The sequence below is a fragment of the Rhyacophila brunnea genome, unplaced genomic scaffold (genome assembly GCF_057557595.1).
Source record: "Rhyacophila brunnea isolate RB1 unplaced genomic scaffold, BYU_Rbru_1.0 scaffold_3, whole genome shotgun sequence".
NCBI lineage: Eukaryota > Metazoa > Arthropoda > Insecta > Trichoptera > Rhyacophilidae > Rhyacophila > Rhyacophila brunnea.
Window position 1 is genome coordinate 53,682,887 of NW_028232965.1, and position 24,045 is coordinate 53,706,931.

Here is a 24,045-nt window from a genome sequence, read left to right on the forward strand (position 1 = left end):
CACTTTTTGGTTTGCGCGGTGTACAGTTTTGCCGTCCACACGTACGGGTTTGCCTGCGCAAACTGGTTTGCACAGGCAACACCGTGGTGAAGCATGAGCGTGTGGCCGGCCTTTAAGATAATTCTTAAACGAAAATCGCTAGCAGTTATTTAAAACTCTATGTTTTGTATATTCCCATTATTAAAACTAGTACATACTGTCTGAACTGGTGTAATTTATTCATTATTGTCATTCTAAAAAAGCACTTTTTCCTTAGTCCACATTAATCGGTAGGTGCCTTATTTGGGCGTCCACTAACTACTTACGAATTGATATTAAACACAGTCTTATATGCAGTAATTTATGTATAAACTCTGCCTAAGCTGTATAGTATTTATAGTAAACTTAATAAAATTAAATGGTAAAATTTGTTACCCTATTTCAATTAACTAACATATACCTACAGACACTGCAATTAATTGTGATTTGAAAAATTATTTTTTTGTTATTTTACGTTTTTTTATAATTAAGTAACAATAATTTCTTAAATATATCACACAGATGTGGTAGATCGCGGTTGTGGGACTTTTTAAAAATAACTTTTATAGCTATCAGTATATTAGCAATCAACTATCTATTTTTGAATGTATCAAATTATTCGACCGCAATAATAATTTCTCAGCGACACATATAACGGTAAACAAGTTTACTGTTTAGCTGGATCAGCAGATTGATTGGCGATATGAAATACGGTATTGCAATGGAAAATTAGTAGAATAATCCTTTCCCATAGTATCATATTATGACTGTAATAATAAATAAAATTCACAAGCTACCCGTATGGTAAGCCGCTGACTCGTTCAATATAATTATGTACGGGAATTTAATGTTTATGTAGTTTTTTTGACTGTATAAATAATGAATAATGGTTTATCAAAATGTACTACCTGGCTCGTAACTATCTCAGTAGATAATATGTACTGTCATTGTATTTATACTATTGTACCGATCGTCACGCTGCAAATAAAACTCGCTCCTGCATACATCATCGACTTCTTCATCATCATCCTCAACACCATAACCCACACATCGAACACTACGGTGGTAACACCAACACTTTTATGCTTGAAAAGTTTTCCGATCACTGATTTACCCGATAGCAGAATTTATACATAACATTTCATTGAATAAAAGTGTTATAATGTTAGTATAAAATCTGTCTGAGATGTTTTGTCATTCCATTAAATAAATAATCTATCTTTTACGTACGTAAACATGCGTTCAAGTAATCCTAATGTTAGGTACCTACATTAGCTTTATTTATACGTTTACGCAACGTGTTATTTCAACGATCTGTCAACCTGAAATTCATTCATCTCGTGCAAAGTTTATGTGTTAAGTTTTTATAACAATTGATGGAGTGTTTGTAACAACTCGTAAGAAAAGTTGTAGCTACATATATACTAGATTATTGAAGTTGATGGATCATTATAACGAAATTTTACGTGACTCATTCTCACCTGTGATATTAATTAAACTATTATTTATTATTATATTATTGAGAAATTATTACGAATTTTGACATGTAATCTACGAGTATTTTGTAAAGTAGGTAGTCAAATATTAATTATAACTGCTATAACGAGATAATATTATTATTACCGTATATTTCAGGGTCACTTTGCCATCGGTGTAGGAGTATACAAAACTTAGCTCAATAATATTATACTACGTGTTTATAGTAACTTTGGCGTATTAAGCATTTTGCAGTTTGCTTACTTAGTAAAGCAAATTGATTATGCTACGATGTGTGTAAACTATATTGTATGAACGTATTAATTATTAAAAAAAAATATTCTGTCCAATTTTTTTGACATATTATGTGCATATTTTAGAAGAAATTAATCAAATTCGCACCCCTAGTTTTAAAGTATGATAAGTCAAAAAACAGCATTCTGAGATAATTGGATTCAAAGATTCAAACCCTCTCAACTAAATCTAAAAATGTATGTACCAAGCCGATTTTCTTGCTCAATGTGTATCAAGGCATGTATTTTTGTATGAAATAAGTATTATATTGAAAAATCATACAGAAAACATATTTTAGTAGTATTTTTGAAATCTCATAGTCTAAAATTGGACTATTTTGATAAATTTTCAAATAACCCATCATGCACACAATACAAACTAATATGAAACATCATAAAATCTCTTCAATATATTATGCATATCAAGTAAAATAATAAACAAAATGGTTATTTGAAATTTTTATTTCATAATAAAATAACTGGGACAGATAAACCATCAAATACCTACCGATTTTTTTAAATATGTATATTAAAGATTCTTGCACATTATGTAATGAAAATTAGTATATAATTTAGAATTAATCAGAGTAATTTCCATCACTCTCTTCGTGAACCAAATCATTTTTTTCCACTTGAGTACTATTAGCGACTTTCAAATTATTGTAAAAATTGTGGTACTTCATCGGTATCATTTTTTTTGCATAGGGTAAAAAGATCTTGCCTTTTCTGCATGGTTATTCCTGGTGGTTCATTATAAGCGTTCAGTATGGTTATCATATTCATGGAAACCGGACGACCCGTCATGCGATGCCTTATATTAATTTCTTTGTAGGAAGAATCATTAAAATTGGTTTTAATATATCATTTTTTGACTGAAAGCGAGAGTTGATATTCTCAAAACTGCTTGTAAATGGGCATCGAAGATATTTGATCGTAAAGAATTTTTATTGAGAATATGAAATGAATGATGAAAAAACTATACAGTGATTCTTTTTTTAAATGCATGATTTTGATTGCTTGCCATGTTACAATCGTACCTACGGTAGTTATAACATAATTTTGTCTCAGCTCATCGGACAGCAATTTCAGGTCAAATATATCATCAGTTGCCATTGCATTAACTCTATAAGGTTCACCATTCTTTTCAGCCATGGTTATAATGGGTATCCATTGAGCTGGTATGAAGACTGGAGTACTTTTAGCATTCTCTTTTTTTCTTTTTCAATGAGTGAGTGCATCGCTATCCAGTATCCACTGATTTTGGGTGTGACCCGTGATCAAATATTTTTGCGTTATAGACTTTATATTTTCGGTTTTCAATAATAAATACAACGCAACTAAATATTTATTCTTATTTTGTCCAGCATAGTTATCGGACCAAAAATGCACATTCGTATTTAGAATTCCCTTTTCAAGTAATGGTATATAATTACAACTACCAATTTCATTAGAACCTCTGTTAGCAGTCACTTCGTTCCAGATACAACAAAACCTTTTTTCTCAGCGATATCAAAGATAGTGAAATATGTTGCAAGTTATTTGGTATAATAGAAGTTTGAGACTTCACCACAGGGTTATGAAAGAACTGCTTGCAAATCGAAGCATGAAACTATCATATCTGGATCAGGGATAGCTCCATTTTTCACGTCATTTTTTCTCCTCTCGTGCTTTTTCTTTATTTGGGATATGATTATTGAACGAAGTTAATTGTTTTGCTTTTTGTGTATCATTTAAATTTGTATATGCTGTGCTGACCATTGATTTTTTTTTGACTGAAAGCGAGAGTTGATATTCTCAAAACTGCTTGTAAATGGGCATTGAAGATATTTGATCGTAAAGAATTTTTATTGAGGTTCATGATCGAAAATGTTTGTTCACATATATATAGGTTGATCCAAAAATAACGACCATCTTTCTTGCTTTCATTCATTTAGCTTAATTGACTTTAACTACCAGTGGTTTGTAAAAACGAAATAGTTATGATTATTATTTATTAATTTATTAAATAAAATAATATATTTTCACACAAAATGTCATGATGCGCTATGGCTAAGTGTCACCTACGTATATTACAGAAGAAAAACATTTACAATTATACAATAAATGGCACTGAAGATAACAAAAAGTTTTAATTAATCAATGCATGCACATATCGAATAATTGCGTTATAATGATGGCTATCGGTTTTAGTATATTAAATTTGACTAACCGACGTCGCAGATCACTCCATTATTTAGTTTTTATACCGTACTTAGACTTGCTAATAATTTTAATAAACTATTTTTTTTATTCAACGAATAAGATACAAGATTTGAGAATGTAACATTCTATATATTGAATATACATAATTTGAAAACATCTAATGCATATAAATACTAGAAAAAATCATTTTGTAGAAAAAAATACGACACTCGACGGCACTTGAACCTGTATTTGCTAATATGATTTTCCAATTAAGCTACGGGCATCTTACTAGATTACGACGATTTAAACTAGTAGTTGTTACATGAAACGCTTATCGAATTGTGTTATAATGTTGGCAATCGGTTTTAGTATATTAAATTAATTCCTTAATTACTAACCGACGTTGTAGATCACTCCATTGTTTAGTTTTAATAATTGGAAAATCATACTGGCGCAATACAGGTTCAAGTCTCGTCGGGTGTATATCGTCTCTGTGCTGGCAGAACACACTAACTGGAGAATACTAGTTTTGAATAATTTGTCTTTGAAGTTGTTAAAATTTTTGAAATGGTCTATCATATGAGTTAATAAGTAATCGTTAAAAGGATGAATTTAAAATAAAAACTGTTTATTTATTAAGAAGGTTTCCAGACGGAAAAGTTTGAAATAAGGAACATTTTGGTATAATTAACTCAGTATATTAGTGTCTTCTGCCAGAACAGTGACGATATATTGTGGTAATATTTTTCTAGTGTGTATATGAATGAGATGTTTTCAAATTATGTGTATTCAATATATTATTATAGAATGTTACATTCTCAAATCTTGTGTCTTATTCGTTGAATAAAAAATAGTTTATTAAAAAAATCATGCACTTATCAAAAAACATTAAAAAGAAAAATATTTATATATTAAAGCCATAGATAAATTAACAATTGAAAAAAACGTTATAAAATGTGAACTTGTTAAAGGTTACCATTTTATTATTAAGCACATATATTATCTTAATAAGTTTATTAAGTTTTTTCCAATGCAACAACATACTTTTGAATTATTCGAAGTTTTACGTATTTTATATTTATTTAAAAAAAACGTCGATTTTATAAAAAAATGTAAATGTGTATAACTAGAAATAATAATATAAAGATGGTAAAAGTATTAAATTACGATTGATAGATTATTTATAATATGTAGCTATGTTTCTGAGGCTGTCTCAAATTATGTATTTAGTTAAGAATCTTGTGTGTTTTCAATAGAAAACAATTTGATTACATATAATATAAAAGCCTTAGAAAATACGTCACGTATGAATGTATATTAACTTTTCTGATGACATCGCATTTTTTCTAGGTGGTGGAAGGAGAGCCACCAGAGTGACGATAATGACAGCGGCCATGATCTGGCTCCTTGCCATGCTGTGCGCCGCCCCCGCGGCAGCCGGATCTTACGTCAGAGTATTTCAAGTCAACCCCACCACTCAGGTAAACAATACAGCCTCCGCATAGCTTGACATTCGATTAAAAACACTTCCTGCGGAAAACTTTTGAATCAGACTTTCGAACGCCATTCCGGAAATGAACCTTTGATTTATGACTCCGTGATGCAATTTATATTTACTAGTTTTCGATGAAATAGAAACCATTATACGTTATTTTGCTTTCGTTTGGCTCTAAAATATAGCACGTACTGTTTCATATAATATATCAGATATCTATATCTCACACTGTCTTGTATAGTCTGTCCTGTCAGTACATATTGTTATTCAGGTTAATGATGTATTTTAGTGGCAAACCATAAATAAATAAAATCAAATAAATAATATAGCTTCTAATGGATTTAAATTTGTACTATTCCATTTGAATCGTTTTGAGTAGTCGCAAAAAAAGACAGCAGACAAATCTAAATTAATTAGTATTAATATTATCGACCGAAGCTACTTGATGGAATTTGAATTATAATGGATTTAAGTTTTGTACTATTCCATTGAAGTCGTTTTTTGCGACCCGGTTTTTGCCTTTCGGCATCTTCAGGCGTCGTGTACACTTACCCCAAAGGCAAACACACACTGATAAAGAACACTCTTAACTCTAGCTTATATAATAAATCAATACAATAAAGTAGGTAAAAACTCCATTATCTACCTATCTATCTAAGTCAAAGGTCACAAAAAATACAACAAACAAATTATGAATAGTTGAAGTGTCAGTAAAAAACCTAATTAGTATAAACTCTATCGTATTAATAACAATACACTGGATAGCATATTATTATAATAAATCGTCAAAGCCTAATAATAGATCATTATTCTTTATAAACAATAAAAATACTACACTCAAGTGGTGTAAATCGTCAATTCTAAGAAAAATAGTCATATATTGGAAAATAATTAATGCAGTGAACTAATGAGATATTAGTCTTTAATAATACTTTACATTGTACCTACTTTTTTATAACTTTTAGAACTTTGGTCCGTGGCAATGGCTTATACATTTATATTTATTAATCTGTTCTGTGGACGAAACGATACTCTGAAAAATTTCACGAAGTGAAACTGTGCTCCAGTGGTTCGTTGCGACCCATACTTTAATAACAATTACGCCCAGTTTCTTAAGATTAGAAGAACAAATTGGACAATAATATCAACTGAATCTTTTTCATAGCTGTAATTATATTATACAAAGTTGACAACCTACAATTATTATTTAAGAATATACACGAAAACTAGTTAAATGCACTCCTAAGAAGAACTTCATACACTAAAAGTAAATAATAGTTTTTTTTATAGATTTTGGAAAACCTTAAAAGTTGAAACATTAACCAATAGTTCTGAATCCTAAAAAAGAGTTGGACTAAGTGGGACTCGAACTCATATCTTTCATTTTCCGAGAGAGTGCTCTTGCTTTTAAGTTATCGATCCGTTTATGATTCATGTAAACTATAGTAGTCTATCACCTACGATGGCCGCGGGGCTTAAGCGTCAGCCTATCACGTCGTGGATCCCAGGTTAAATCTTGGGTCTGGCAAGCACACATATTGTTTTTCAATTTATGTGAGTCAGAGTATGGACAGAGTATGGACGGTAATAGTTTGAGCAAGTGCCTGACATCCATTTCTCGTAAAAAACAAAATCTGTTAACACAAACCTCTCTACTTTGTGGAGGCTCATATATGATCTTATTAGTATCGGACATGGTAAAATAATAATAAATAACGTAGAATAGTAAGTTAAACCAATGAATAAATAGTAAGATTACGCGACATGAAAGCTGATAAAATCACAATGAACTGGATTTAGGTAACACAATATGCTAAACAGATGCAGTTAAATGGTGGCATATACATTAAATGAAAATAAGGTCGTACTAAAATTCACTGGATCGGTAAATTGAAATGATTTTGGCATGCGTAAACTTTCACAATTCAATCAAAAGTTTTTGAATGCAATAAATACAACGACCGATTTCTGAATAAACAAAATAACAATCTTAACTTATAACAATATCAATACGGAAGTATTCACTATTTGAAAGTAAATATTTGGAATATTAATTTGTTAGTCTTAATAAAACAGAGCAAGCAAAAGTTAAGTACGTACAACGATTACGTTGGGCAAATTTTCTGATTGCAACATTTTCCTCAATTATTTGGATGAAAGCTTGTCTAAATAGTGATTGTTTAGATTCACTCTAGCGGTTTGAAGGCTGTACAAGGTATATAAGGCTGTTCGGCAAAACCACAATAGAACTTGAAATAGAGCGGAAACTTTCTAGTGTTTAATTTAGCCTAGGAACTAAATATACACTGTTCACATATGAAATTGTTTTCTATGGCACGGGAATAGTGAATAACTTGCCATGAACGAATAAATATACAGAAATTGTCACTCAGGTTGTTTAATATTATAGTATATTCAATGTTATTAATAGTAGTTATACTATATTCTCCCACTCATCTAAATAAAATGCCATAATACAGACACATAATTAAGTATAGAAATCAACTATTTCTTACCTAGATATTAACTATAAACGACTTACAATAGTTATATACTTATAACTTTTTGTATGGTTTTGTGTAAATTTATTGTTAAGAAAGGTATTGAAAAAGTCAATATTATAATTTTATGAAAGCGAAGCAAACCTAAGTCAAATAAGCATTCGACTTGTAATGGGTATAAAACGTCAAAGGGATGCAGAGAGGCGGAGTGTTACCGATTGGAGAGAGGGAGTGATAGCTTGGGATAGAAATACCTGAAGACAATTATGCAGTTGGCCGTCGATCTGGATGGTATGTAGTAAGGACCACAAACTTTATGGGAACCGGTATACCCTACTGGGTGAGGTATATCAGGCTAAATATCTCGAGTGTGGAAAACTATGGGATATACTTGAACACGTGTTAGAATGTGCAATATTTTAAAAACTAAATCTTGATCGCGAATTTTGCATCATAGTAAATCATTTCGTAATTATTGGCAATCCATTAAAAATGCCTTGCAGTCCATGACATATCTGTGATCAAACCGATATTCTAGTCTGAAACAAATTTATTATTTTTTTACCGTGCATACATCATAATATTATTAGCCATGAAAGCAACCGTAAAATCCTAAAATTAATTACTTGTTTAATGTTGGTAAACTTTGTCGAGTGTGTTTCAAAATGCCACAGGTATTAAATCTGTCAAAACCGCTGTAAAGCATGCGAATGCAATGTTGTTCAATTATCAGTATTTAAATATATTAATCGCGTATTATATTAATCGCCAGTTTAATAGGAAATACCGATTTACTACTTTGACCTACATAATCGTTTATTTATTTAACTTATTTATGTATTATAACATATATTAGGAAATGCGCACATGATGTCTATTAATAATATCATCATCATCATTATCCTGAATCTATCCACTGTTGGATGAAGACCTCTCTAAGCTGATTCCACTTCTCTCGGACCTATGCGTTGCGTTGCCACGTACTTTCGCAGAAATTTATCATTCCATCGATCCAGCGGCCTCTAGGTCTACCTTGTGGACGTTTTGTACTAAGTTTGTCCAACAATTGTCATTTCTTCGAGCTATGTGTCCAGCACATTTCCATTTGATGTTTTTAGCAAACTCTATTACATCGCAAATACTTGCCTTTCCTTTATCCAGTCGTTCCTCTTTTATCTTTTCGCGTTATGCCCAGCATGCACCTTTCCATACTACGCTGTGCTACTCTAAGTTTCTGGATTTTTCTTTTACTTAGGGTCCATGTTTCACACATGTGATTACGGGAAGCACACACTGGTTGAATACTTTTAAAGACATTATTCAGGCGACCAAAAGTACTCCAGCTTAACTTTACTCTGCGAACAATTTCATCAAATATACATCTATCTATATACACTTTGTTGTTCCAAATAGACAGAGTAGGCTTGGGAATAAATGTATCAAAGACGAAAGTCGTGTACAACTGTTTTGCGGGGCAAAAAGAGATCCTCATCAATGGCACTCAGATAATATTATATACATATGTAAATATAAATTTAAAATATCATGACACTTTATAAAAGCTTAGAGCAATCGCATACTGAACATACTCGTATCTTTGAAACGGTTATTTGGTGTGCGTTGAAAAAGGTAAAAGTAAGTATGTAAGACATTGCTAGTTTATGGTAGCGAGTCATGGGAGCTTACGAAAGCTCAAAACAACCGCTTATGTAATGACATTGGACGTTGTACATAATGTATTTGTGGTGGATACGTAACGAGTAACAAGGAAATAAAAGTGTGGACTATACAATACCTTCTTAAATTAAAAATGAAGGAGCGACGTTGGATAAAGCTAGACGACGTGCCTTAAGATAGTCTCAATATGGCCTGCATTTCCTTCAAGTCAACAAAATTTCGGGATCCTGAAAGTTCACTTACTTTCATTTACATGGTATATATATGTATTATACGGAATGATGGCAAGACCTAGGAAGACGCGTGCAGACTGGCGAGAGACAGGAATCCTTTGAAGTGTCCTGCGGTGTCAGACATGAACCAAGAAAAAGTAGTTATAGTAACATCTATCAAAATAATATATAATTAAATATCTTTAACGATAATTCAATCACTCGAACTTATTACATTGTATTAATTACATATCATATATATACATATATATATTTAAATTTATTTAAGTCAACCAACAGGATCAATCACAAAAGATAGATATGGATATAATTTAGAAAAAATAATATGTGATGGTCCCAATAACAGGCGGACACAACAAACATAATAAATCAAATTAAATTAGATGAAATAATTATTCTGTACTGAATATAATTGGAGAGTTATTGAAAATTGTTAAAGAAAAATAGAGAGAGAAAAAAATAAACATAAAAACATACATAGACAGGCAATACAATAATAATAAGTAGTCGTCCAAATACAATAATTATTAGTCGTGGATTCAGATATAATGATTAGTCGATATCAAACCTTTCAATCAAGCGTTTCACAAAATAATATTTCAATTGAATAATCGTTTCTCGAATACTGTGTTTGTCCAATAGTGACGTAAAACTTATAGATACTAAATTCATATAAATAACAAAATTAATATTATTTAAATATATTCATCCTCAAAATGTAATACAGTATACAAGATTACAAAATAAAACAAACATAATACAGTTCTGTGTTCATTAATCAAATATGTATCCATATAAAATTTACTTAGTACTTTGGAAATCATAACAAACAACTACAAATGGTGAATCTGACGGAAAATGATGAACAACTTTACCATAAAGTATCATCTTATTTAAAATAAAAAATAAAAAATTACATTATTAGCAACTACATTTATTATGTTCCATTTTAATCTAGAGGATTATTGAAATCGACATGAAAACTTTAACAATTCCTTATTATTATACTTTTAAATCGATATTTTATTGCTTATCATTAAAACGATTCTACTATAATATACTTTAATTCTCCCTGCTGTGGAATAATAAAAAAATAAAATAAATAAAAAAATTGTGGGCAGATTTATATTTTCAATTAATGCTTGGAACGATTTAACAGTTCGAAAGTTTACTGAAAGCAATTTTCGGCCAGATTATAATCGTAAAAGTAACTTTGAAAATCTGGCGAAGTTTTAAACTTAGTTTAATCATTATTAAAATAACCGCGCTATAGCAATATTTGAATGAATAAAGAGACATAATATTATGTATGTATTATATTTTTGAAACAAATGTCATTCATACAAGGAGTATCTATATCATAATAAATAATAAATGTATCAGACATGATCAATCCACTGCTGGAAAAATGCCTTACTAAATTGATTCAATTTTTCTTAATTCTATGCGGTACATTGACGCATAGGTACTAAGCTTACCGACCTCGTCCATTGAGAGGGGTATATTTGGTACTGTTCGGTTATCAGGAATACAGTGAAAAACACATTTTGAAAATAGCTGATAAACTGGATTATTTGTTAGGTTAACCTAACCAAACCTAACCTAACCTAACCTAACCTAACTTAACCTAACCTAACCTAAACTAACCCAAACTAACAAATAATTCAGTATATCGGGTACCAGTACCGTATATTTTTACCTTTCAGACATTTTCTATTAATTGTCCAGCTATTGTATTTTTTCTGAGTTAAATATTTTGTCCATTTTTATTTCAAGGTTTTAATCGTATATCCTTGTATTCAAAAATAATGTTCAAGTATCATTCTCATTATAATATTATTATAATGTATTACAAATAGTTTTCAATAATAATCATCTCTCCTCTTTCCCACGATGAACGAGTAGTAAAAGGCCCTTCTTGGGAAGATACAGGAGTCGGGTTCTATTCCTGGGTCTGGAAAATTTACATAACATTCTTTGTCAGTGTGTATTTTGGGCATGGTATTGTAGATTGAGCAAGCGGCTAACGTCTATTTATTATTTAAAAAAACATTAGACACATTTATGTGGTATCCCAATAAAACCGCCCGGACATTACCGCCCAGAATTTGCCACCAAAACGATTTAGAAATGAGACAATTTTTATTTTTACATAATATTATATTTTAGATACTTACAGCAATAAAAAAAACAAATGAATAAAAATATAAATTATTTTAAATTTAATTTCAATATTGTGTGATAATCTTCTTAAATATTCTAAATTAGAAATAATAATATACAAAGGCATTAACTAAGACAAGTCTAGTGTTAAAAGCTCATTATATTAAGTTATTACTCTACTCAAAGCTGCAACGGATTAAATCTCAAATTACACTGATTATCGCAAGTAATATGTTCGATACGCAATTCTAAAAATCAAAAAAGCACTTTTTTATAAATTTTTGTATTTTTTTGTGGGCGGTTTTGTCTAGGCGGATTTGTCCGGGTGGTATTGACGAGCACTGGTACGGGCGCATTTGGTTTGGCGGCAATGTCCGGGTGGTTTTGTCGAAGTGCCTCTAACGGGTAAGGATAAGCTGGCAACCGATCTCGAGTAAGGAAGAATACGAGATAAATTTAAACAGGTGTCAAGAATACGTCATACGTCGAATACTGACAACTGCTCTCAGTTTATGCATTGACGCTCATTTAATATTGGGATATTACACACACTATTACACGTCTATAATGCATGGTCATTTTCGTAAGCAACTGACACATTCCAAACCCTTCGTCAAAATTTACTGGATTGGTATATAGCCTATCGGAATTCTATTTATTATCTGTTCTGTGGTTGTAAACGTACATAATACTGCGGTAATTTGCAGCATGTATACCTAAACCATAAGATTTCGCAGTCTACAGCAAACTTCTACGTTTATGTGGAAACTTTTAGAGAGTATGTTAATCGAGTATTAAATAACCCGTTTGCTAAAAGAAGAAATGAAATATAAGGTGGAAATTGAAGTATGTAGACAGACCGCATCCTAGGGACTAAGGTAATAGCAAGAGTTTTCTACAAAGACAGGGAGGCGGAGAAGATTTCTTGTAGGGGGGTAAAACCCACTGTAGATTTGTAGATAGTATTGTAAACTTTTAATAATTAAATTGTAGGGGTTGAAAGTCTATAGGGTCTAAGTGCCAAAAATGTGAAACTGAGATATAACAAAAAAAAAAAGAATAAAGCCATGCATATATAAAAACCTACATTTTTATTTTTACAAAGTTACAGAAGAACATCGGTATAATATGATAAGTTTACATAATTCTAAAGATAAAATAAACAAAGGAAGAATACAATATTTAAACATGGACAATATTGAAACGTTCTATGTAGAGGGGTATGTAGAGGCACATAGCGTCATTGAAACTAGAAAATTGTGTAACTCCAAAAACACTACTTTACAGGAGAGACAAAAAACATTATGATTTCCTATACAAATATATGGTTTTGGAGTTAAATCATCCATGATTTAGCAATGTTACAATTTTTCTGGAATTACAAAATTTGCAAGATGGATAGATATTATCAACGGTCACTAGATGGCATTCAAAGTCAATTTTCGATTAAAACGGAGTTACACAGTTTTCTAGTTTCAACGACGATTAGACCCCGCCGATATTTCAATGTATTCGTGTGACAAAAATGGTAGAGTTAGGAACTTAGACTTTTCAGAATATCATTAGGCTTGGCATATGAAAAACTTGTTTTAGATTTTTTTGGCAGTTAGACCTTATAGACTTTCAACCCTTTAATTACAAAAATTTTACATGATATTATAATATCGCTGAATAATGAACTGTAGGTTTAATCCCTAATGTATCATTTAAATTTAACGGTTTCATTATGTACTACATAAACTGAAATAACTCCATTTGAGGGTTTGTATATATTTTAACGCTAACATTACAACCCATTTAACACTATTTCAAGGGAAATTAATGTTTACAGAAAATTTTCTGTTCTGGAAAATTGTCTTCTCGTAGAAATTAATTTCTCCTTAACAGATGGTTTCTGCTACTAATGGTTTCATGTAATAAATTTTCCTAGAAACATTTTCGTCCATTACGTACCTAACCAATTTTTTTTGAATATAAATTAAATTTATTCAACTTAAGACTCATTTAGAGAATCAGTAAGAAAGTATACTAAGCCAATTTAATATGGTGGACTATAATACAATTTAAAAGTACATAAACCATCATCACCATCTTGGATACGCTCGATTCACTGTTAGATGAAGGCTTCTTCTGTCTCCGTTCTTCTCGGTTCTTAGTCATGCATAAATAACCTCTAAACTTGATTATCTCATCAAAAGTTTAAGATTTTATTATCTCTTTGTATTAAAATTCGGGTAATGAGATTTGTCCAAAACTGTTGTGCTCTTTGAACGCTGTAACCTGTTCACATCTGTTTCAAGGTCTTTACTCTTTTGAATATATTCAATATTCTCAGTTACTCACCGTATTAGCGATAATGTGTATCTTCCAGGCATAAAACAGAGTGAAACCTGTTAGCCATTTCATATTACTTATAAATATAATATAATATGTTATTTTATCCGCTAAGTTTTACTATTTATAATTTATAATAACGTATTTAATCTTTCACGGTAGATGGTCAACGATCATACTTGTTTTAGGATTTAGATGAAAATGCTATTATGTTAATAATTTTATAATTTAAAAACAGTTTTAGCGATGTGGAAGTTATGAATAAAATATGTAAAATAATACCTATATTTAAAAAATTTAAAAAATAGATTTTCAATTTTAACAAAGAGATATTTAAGAAAATTTGAATTTTAATATTGATATTGATAATTGAATGCATTTTACCACGTTGTTATTAGCTCGTATTCTTGTTTGTCCGGTACAGATTTTTTCTTGTGTGTCCAGTATAATTTTTTTCTTGTTTGTCCAAGATTTGTATTGGACGATTAAAGATTTTTAACTACCTTCCCGACTAGCTTTTCATACTTCAATCTTCATTCATACCCATTTAGCCATTTCATACTTCATACTTCAATCATACTTTTAGCCATTTTTAAGAAGAATTGAATTCATTTTCAGTTAATTCTGTTTTATATGGAAAGTTATTATTGTTGATTGCTAAGGGGGTTATTATGTATAATTTTTTTTAAATAAAATAGTAAAAGCAAACACGAGCATTAGACATGAAACCGGGTCGTGAAGTTACTTGATCTTTTCCAAGCCGAACTCCTTCAGAAATCTCGCAACTGATAACTGGAATTTGATGATTAAGAAAAGGATTCGCTCGGCTGAAGGCTCGTGGAATCCAGAGTTAAGAATAACATAATAAATTTTTGGGCGCCACACGATCTTACTACCGTGAAAGATAATAAATATTTAACAGTGTGGAATATGGGAACAAATAAAATAAAAGAGCGATTTATACTTGACAGAAACCATATTATCGCAAAGACAAGAATTTAAAATACATTAAATGGATATTAGGCAGTTCGATACTGAAATTTGAAATATCTAACTTTAAATACAAGCGGCTAAGTTTGAAAAGAAATAAAGCAAAAATAGTGGATCAATTAAATAGTTTTAAAATAACCAATTGGAACGATCAGAGACTCTTGACATGACGGCTTCATCGTGCTCCGTTAGGTGACGTCCATGATTACTATTGGGTAGACCCAACCGGAGCACGACTGTTCTCGACGGCAGAAAAATCAAAAAGCCCTGTTTTTTCTGTCACACCACGCGACCTGATATTATCTCCGGAAATTCCAACAGCGACATCTGTTTATTCGCCGAACGCTGTTCCTATTCCTATAACAATTCGAGTTGCCAGCGGGTTAAAGTTGGTTATGTTTAAAAATTAACATAACAGGGTCCTAGCAACTAAATTATTAATATATACGTGCGTTACTATGGAAATCAATATGAAATGTCAAAATGACATTTCAATATTCTATATTTATTCAGTATTTCTATCAAGTACAATAAAAACTTTTTAATAATACATAGAATTGTCAAATTTATATGATTCAACAGAAAATTTAAAAATGTGGTATATAAATAGTTCTTTCTATCTTGTAATTTCTCATTTAATAATAAATAATTATTACGAGGACCATGATAAAAAAATATTTTTGTTACAAATTAGAATTTCTTCATTAAAAAATTAGTTTTATTAAAGAGAAACCCATAAATTCCTAAATTTTTTGTCCTAAAAGAATAATAATTAATAAATTTGCAGTAAGTTCATCCATTTCTGCCATTTTAATAAAAATACCTATATTATGATAATACTTCACTCCTAAGATTAAAATACTGTATTTTGCCCTACATGCATAATAATGTATTAAACAAACATAATATATGCAAACATACATGTGAAGAGATAATTCATTTAACGAAGTTAATCTCGTATCTTAATGTGTACGTAGATAATAAATAGTAAATATTTAATCATCCTTAAAATTTTAATAACAATGAAATGAATTACTAATTTTAGATTCTGTAAATTTAATATAATATAAATACTAAAAATATATCGAAATGTAGGTAAAATAATATCAAGTAAGGTCTCAGGAATGTTAGACAAATAATAATAAAAATTCGTTCCACTGTATTAAAATTCTGAAATATTTTTTTTCATTCGCATACTTTACTTTAGAATTCTGACATTATTAATTTTTTTTCTAACCAAAATCCAACTATTTAGACAAAACGAGCGTAGAGTAGCTTTAGCAAAATGGAGAATTTTACTTTTTTCACCCACGGAAGCATTTTTTTAACAATATGATATTTTTGGTGTTCGTGGTATTATTGGGTTTTGCGACAGATGAATTCTACTGAATTTTTCACTTTTGGATTTGTTACGTTTTGTTAGTACTAGCTATTTTTGGAGTACAAAAATATTTTAAATTAAATATCATTACAAAATATAATCATATAAAGTATACAATAATATAAGATTTTCTTCCATGGGATAAGTTGCTATTTTTCTTCGAATAATGCAAGTCATTTTAAATCAATTGAACCCTCCCTCTCAATAATGATCAATGTTACATTTGGGCATTTTGAAATAATCAAATAAAACTTTTTTGTTGAGAAAAAAATATTTATAATTAAAAGGCCTCTACTGAACTCCTTAATCACTGATTTTTGTTCCTTTTCCAATTTTCCATTTGTGAATATTTCTCTGTGAAGTCTTTTTGCATCTGTAGGGTTAACAAAAACTCTCGTGTCGTCCTCCATTTTGACAGAAGCATATATCATTATTATTGTAAGGAGGCCTATATAACGGATCAAAAACAATGTTGATAGATTTTTTGATCTACCGAAAATAATGTTGCTAGTGTTGTATAACATTGCTGCATATTTAGCTCAAAACTGCCAAAATGTAACAAAGTTAGATCAATTATTATCAGGCGCGGACTGGAGAACCTGGAGAGACTGGTGGTTTTTGGTGGCCTCCAGGGAGTAGAGGAAGAGCGTCTGCACGCTGGAGCGACCAAGTGAAAGAGCTAACTGGGGGCACCATCCATTCTGCCCTGAGAGAAGCGGAAGATCGAGAAGGAGGGAAAGTCTTGGTCGCTCAAATGATGACGAAATTTAAATGTGGTCACAATCCTCAGACATTAATGGACGACTAAGAAGAAGAGAGAGGTCAATTAGATCGATTATTAGTCACAAATGACAGTGTGACATTTATTTATAAAAATGTATTACTTACACAAAAAGAAAACAATAAATTGCAGTATACTGGTCACTGAGGACGATGACAGGCCACGGAGGTAAACAAACATCGAGTAACCCGACAAAAATACAGTCATGTTAAGCCTTTAATGTTAATTAATATGTTGTTTCCATTTTAAATACTGAATATATCATTTTTTTTAAAACCAGTAATTCGGTATCGAAAAATATTGGGATACCGTTTTTGAAATACCGCAATTGCAATCCCTAATCGCAGAGTAGAGAAATATTGCCTTCGATTAAGGTGAAGTGAACAAATATATAGATAATATTGTATTATCGTCGCTTATTATTCGCTAAATGAAGTAAATTTATATTAACAATGCTTTTATGCATTTAGCAACATATTATTAATAACAAACAGACAAATAATAATAACAATTAAAACCGCATTAATTTACATCTGAAGCCATTAGTATCGAATTCAAGTTTATATACATTTTTATGTTTTATTTATAGTAATTTCGGATCCAGAATTGAGTAAATCAAGATGATTCGATTATATCAAGACATGATAAGTCACACACAACCACGGATTTAAAAAAATTGTATATTGTTATGGATCGTCAATAAGTCATAGATATGCTCTAATATCGCAAACCAATATTTTCTATTTTCAATCAAAATAATGAAAAACAAATACGAAAAATACACAAATGTAATTAGATATTATTCATTAGGGTATTATAATTTTAAAATATATAATTCTTGGAAAATATGTGTTATTGTGTAACACAATACAGGATTATAAACGTATTACTTAGTTTAGAATATTAAGGTAAACCTTTATGAATAATATTTTGGCAAAATTTTGCTTAACGTGGATAACTTACCATATGCTCGTTAAGGATAGTAATTGTTTACATTTAAATACTTTAGTCCTAATTAAATATAATTATTTCAGTCGACAGACGTTACCCATGCTAATGACTATAAACATGTGGTGAAAATTATTTTGTATATTTCCTGTTTTTAATGAACGAATAAACTTTATCCCCGAAATAGTGTTTAAACTTCCTAATTACAGTTACACATTACCTATACAAAGTAGACAAAATTGTAAATATATCCATATAATTGTTTTATAATATTATATAACTGATTTTCTCACAGTATCTACACACAAATAATGTATCATCTATTTTATCAAAATATTGAGACTATAAAAATATTTCTTTACCCTAAGGCAGGGGTCGGCAAACTCGTAAACCAAAAGAGCCAAATATGAGTGGCACAACGGTTAAAAAAAATTTCGAGAGCCATACGTATATTTTTATAAATATGATTTATTTAAATGAATTAATTACATTTTATAATTGTGTATTTATTAAGTGAAGAAGATTTCCCGAATAAAACTAACGTAAATACTTGATATTATAATGTTTTTATTGTTGACATTATAAATATATTTTTTACAGAATATGAATTACATACAATTTTACGCATTCCTTAAAACTAATGTGAACAATGACCGTCCTTGCATTTCTTTGGATAGTGTGTATGTTTGGTATGTAACTTGTAGTTTTTAATTTCAGGCGTGACTCTTAAAAATTCTCATCAGTTATTTGGCTTCTCTAAATGCTATTAATATTGCTCATGTTTGAAAATATGTATTAAAAATTGTAGTATCTACTCTATGTAGATCTTTTAGAGCGCCCCACTTGTCTTGTGAAATTAAATTGCATTTTTCTCTCTCCAAATCCTCAATTTTGGTGGCAAGACCTACAAATTTTGAGCTCCATAACTATTTGCTTGTTAAATCCACCAATAAAATTGTATTTAAAAAGTGCTCGTCTCAATATCAAATGGAGAAAAATTTGGTTTGTCGACTTTTGCAATGGGCGGATTTAAAACAACAACAATCATACTTTTTTGCATTAACCATCACGGAGGAAAAATTAGGCTCGCGATAATGTCATTATATAATATAATAAGTGTACTAAACAATGACAAAAAATAAAAATTGTGAATTTTGCAAAAGTTTTTTTTGCAGATTGTTTTCATACATTAGGTTAAAAATACGATTATAATATTCATGAAATATTGATAAATTATATATATACCTTAAGGCATGATATTATTAATTTATTTTTACTACCAGCATTTATCATGAACTCACTCTAGTAATAATAAAATTATTAAACTCATATAATATAAAAATTCTCATTTATAACAGTTACTATGTGAAATTCAAATATTTCCGTACCAATTATTTTTAAGCGAGGTGACATGCTTTTTAAATTATGGTATATAATATATGACTTTACATAAAGTTGTATACAATAAAACATACTATTGAATACTATATTATATTTTATTCAACCAGATTTTGTTCAGAACTCACGAGATTGTCCTCTGTTAATACATAACATTAAAAGATTGATGTATTATTATCTATTTAGTAGGTACATACATGTCTAAGTTTTTGTTTTTTTTTCCATATGTTATGAACAAACCCTTTTGTAAAATATATTATATTATTTTCACATAATAAGACGGTTTTTTCACATTATATAGTGACAGCTGTTTATTCCACCGGCACAAATGACTCCACTTTAAGAACTTGGTATACGAGAGCTTCCAAAGCTCCGGAAAATCTCTTGCGACCATATTTTTTTTGCGTCTAGGATTACTAAGAATCCACATGTTTGGCATTTTTTTACTTTTTAATAATATCATTTTAAATCAAACTCCAAAATTAAATTATACTTCAGTGTGGTTATACTTGGTGGTCAACGGCTGGTCGGCCCCAAGTGGACACATTGACGCCAGTAGATGTGTTCATAGCAAAAGTTGGGAAATGCCAAACTGCCAGCAAGTCCTATCTGCTGGCCTCCCCGTGGCGACCTCCGGGCAATGCAGCGTACGCTGTAGCTAACAGCAGGGGGCGAAGGGCGAGTGACCGGCGCCATAAAACTGGCCTTCTGGCTAAGGGAAGGAAATCTCCGACAGAAAAACCTGGTCGAGCCGACCTTCAGGGCCCTCGTGGCTCAGGCCTCGGGAGCGCTGGGCTAATCACCTTGCCTCCTTAAACGAAACAGATTAACAAAACACCTACACAGCAGCCTCGGACGACAACCGGCTCTGTAAAACGACGACCTTGCATGGAAATGGACAATGAAACAGGTAGAGTAATCCTCTCTAACAACTCGAGTATGCGCATTGGGACATATAATGTTCGCACCCTGCGTACCCCCGGAAAGGACCTGCACGCCACACGCATCATGCACACCTATGGTGTGGACATCCTAGGGCTGAGCGAAGTGCGCTGGAAAGGAGCCGGGAGAAAGTTGATTGAGGGTTACTCTATTGTCTACTCAGGTCAGGAGCAATAGCATCGCCAGGGAGTGGCAGTGTTGATGTCAAAGAGAGCGGCCCGTTGCCTCGTGAAATGGGAACCAATCTCGGAGAGACTGATACGTGCCTCCTTCAAGACGCCTGGTAGCTCCTTGACCGTCTTTCAGTGCTACGCCCCCACTGAGGATGCCGACGCGCAGACAAAGGATGCTTTTTACGATTCTCTCCACGTGGCAGTCTCCGCCATCCCCCGAAGAGACTGCGTGATTGTAATGGGGGATTATAATGCGAGAGTAGGAGCAGACCCGGTGCTTGGCCCCACGGTGATGGGACGACACGGCCTCGGTGACCCCAACGATAATGGTGAGCGGCTCGTAGAATTCGCCACTCTGAACGAGCTTGCAATCGGAGGCACTGTTTTTCCCCACAAAGACATTCACAAATATACGTGGACGTCTCCTGATGGACGCACGAGGACGCAGATTGACCACTTCTTATACAGCTTGAAGCACCGAAAGGAACTTCTTGACGTGCGTACTTACAGAGGCGCCGATATCCATAGCGATCATGAGTTACTTATTGGAAACATCCGAGTAAAACTCAGTCGCCAGGCGAGGCCTCCAAAGTGCGAACGAATTGACGTTGAGAAGCTCCGACGCCGAAGAATTCGGACCGACTTCGAAACTGCTGTACAAAATAGTGTAGATCGTATCTACGAGCGGCACAAATCTGAATCCGACCTCATTGAGGCGGACTGGAGCCTCATAAAGAGTGCGATTGTGTCGTCGGCTCGTACCGTCCTTGGTACCAGAAGGAGTGAGCAGCCAAAGTGGATGTCTGACGAAACGTGGGTTGAAATTGGTGAACGAGCCAGGCTGAAAGCCCTAAGAGACGAGGAGAGAGACCCCGACCGAACCGAGGACCGCCGGACTGACTACCAGACCCAAGACAGGGTAGTCAAACGATCCGTGCGGTTGGACAAGCGCAATTTTATGAACCGGCAAATTGAAGCGGCAGAGGAGGCAGCAAGCAGAAATGACACCAGGAAACTCTTCCGAATCACCCGTGAAGTCTGCGGCAGGCGACCACCGACTCTCGGAGCCATTCGTGGTCCCAGTGGAGCAATAGAGTCTGACGCAGAATGCGTCAAGAAGATTTGGAAGAATCATTTCTGCGGAGTGCTGAACCGCCCACCCCCCTTGGATCCCTTTGACATATCTGCGGAAGCTTTACTTTTGGACATTCCCCGAGCGACCGACATTTCCGATTGCCCGCCCACGCACACCGAGATAAAATCGGCTGTGAAAAGGCTCAAGAACGGAAAGGCACCGGGGGGAGACGGGATTCATCCTGAATTCCTCAAGTACAGCTTGAGCGCAATCCTGCACCCTATGTTTCATCTGATGACAAAGGTGTGGGAAGAAGAGCGCTGCCCAAGGGACTGGGTGAACGGTGAAATCATCACACTTCTTAAAAAAGGTGACCCTCTAAGCTGCGACAATTACCGAGGCATTACGCTACTCAGTGTTCCGGGAAAGATTTTGGCAAACATCATTTTGATGAGAATAAGGGACCCAATAATGCACGTCCTCAGGAAAAACCAAGCCGGGTTTCTACCTGGTCGAGCGTGTGCAGACCAAATCCACAACCTTCGATGTCTTCTCCAGCAGAGCCATGAGTTGAACAGTCCGATGGCCTGCTGTTTTGTGGATTATGAGAAGGCTTTCGACAGTCCGCACCGCCCCTCCCTCTGGATGATACTGGGAGCATACGGGATCCCTCCCAAGATCATTGCCATAATCAAAAGCCTGCACGAGAATAGCGAATGCTGTGTCAGAATTGGAGACACTGTCACGGAATGGTTCGGGGTCACGACCGGAGTCAGACAGGGTTGTGTCCTTGCACCGTTTCTCTTTATCATTCTCTTTGACTTCATACTACGGAAGTCAATACCACCCGACCGAGGCATACCTGTTACCCCCACGGTGAAGCTATGCGACCTGGAATACGCCGATGATGCTGTCCTATTCGACAACTCAATCGAGGGCATTCAAGAGACAATCGACAGGTTGCATAACAACTCCTCTCGCGTTGGTTTGAAAATCAACGCGAAGAAAACCAACGTCTTGTGCAATAGCACCTGTCCTGATCCAGATTTCCCTCTGATTAGCGATGGACAGAGCATCGAGAGCGTCGACAGCTTCAAGTACCTGGGGGTACACATCACGGGAGATGGCATTTTGCAGAAAGAGCTCGCTATCCGAATGGGAATGGCTGGAGCAACATTCAACTCGATGCGAAATGTCTGGGACTCACGATTGTACTCGGTCAAAACCAAATGCCGCCTATTCGACGCTTGCATTCTGACGGTGCTGCTTTACGGTAGCGAATCATGGCACCTTACGAAGGCTCAGAGCAACCGTATACTGAGCTTCGAAAACAGATGTTTGCGACGAATACTGGGTGTGCGGTGGTATGACTTTAGGAGCAACGAGGAGATAAGAGAACGTACCAAGCAGCCTCTCATCACGCTGAAAGTGAAGAGGCGACGTTGGACCTGGCTCGGCCACGTGCTGCGGATGCCAGAAGAGAACTTTAACCTGGCTTGCCTGTTCTTCAAGCCGACCGGATTCCGGCGTCCTGGAAGGCCGCTAAATACAATCTACAGAGTGTATACGGCGGAGCTACGGGATGCTGGTTTGACCTGGAACGAAGCAAGAAGACTGGCGAGCGACAAGGATTCTTGGAGGCGCCGCGTGGTGTCCATATGCTCCAGTTAAGGGGCGGATATGGGCAAAGAAGAAGAAGAAAAGTTTTTTTTGAGCAATCTCGTTTGTTTTAAGGTACGTACATCAAAAAAACGCTTGGATCGGCTTAAACTGAAAACCGGGTAATTTTACGCGTTTAATTAAAAAAATTCTTTGTAAGTATTCGTATGACCTAAGAAATAGAACTATATACTAATAGTAAGTAATATAAGTAAGTAGTAGTAATAATATTATTACATACTAAATTTGTTTACTACTGTGCAATAAACTGATAACCCTATTATTAGGTACTGCTGAAAGCTAGTTAACTGATAAAACCTTTTA

At 33.3% G+C, this 24,045-nt stretch overlaps 1 protein-coding gene across 1 annotated transcript in view; it reads left to right on the forward strand.

The window, feature by feature from the left end:
- The window catches only part of LOC147068558 (neuropeptide CCHamide-1 receptor-like), a 146,544-nt gene that overhangs the window by 82,115 nt on the left and 40,384 nt on the right, over positions 1 to 24,045 (forward strand). Inside the window, exon 3 of the mRNA XM_085952999.1 lies at positions 5,322 to 5,452. Within this exon, the coding sequence (XP_085809125.1) occupies positions 5,322 to 5,452 (131 nt within the window). The remainder of the gene's footprint in view (positions 1 to 5,321; positions 5,453 to 24,045) is intronic.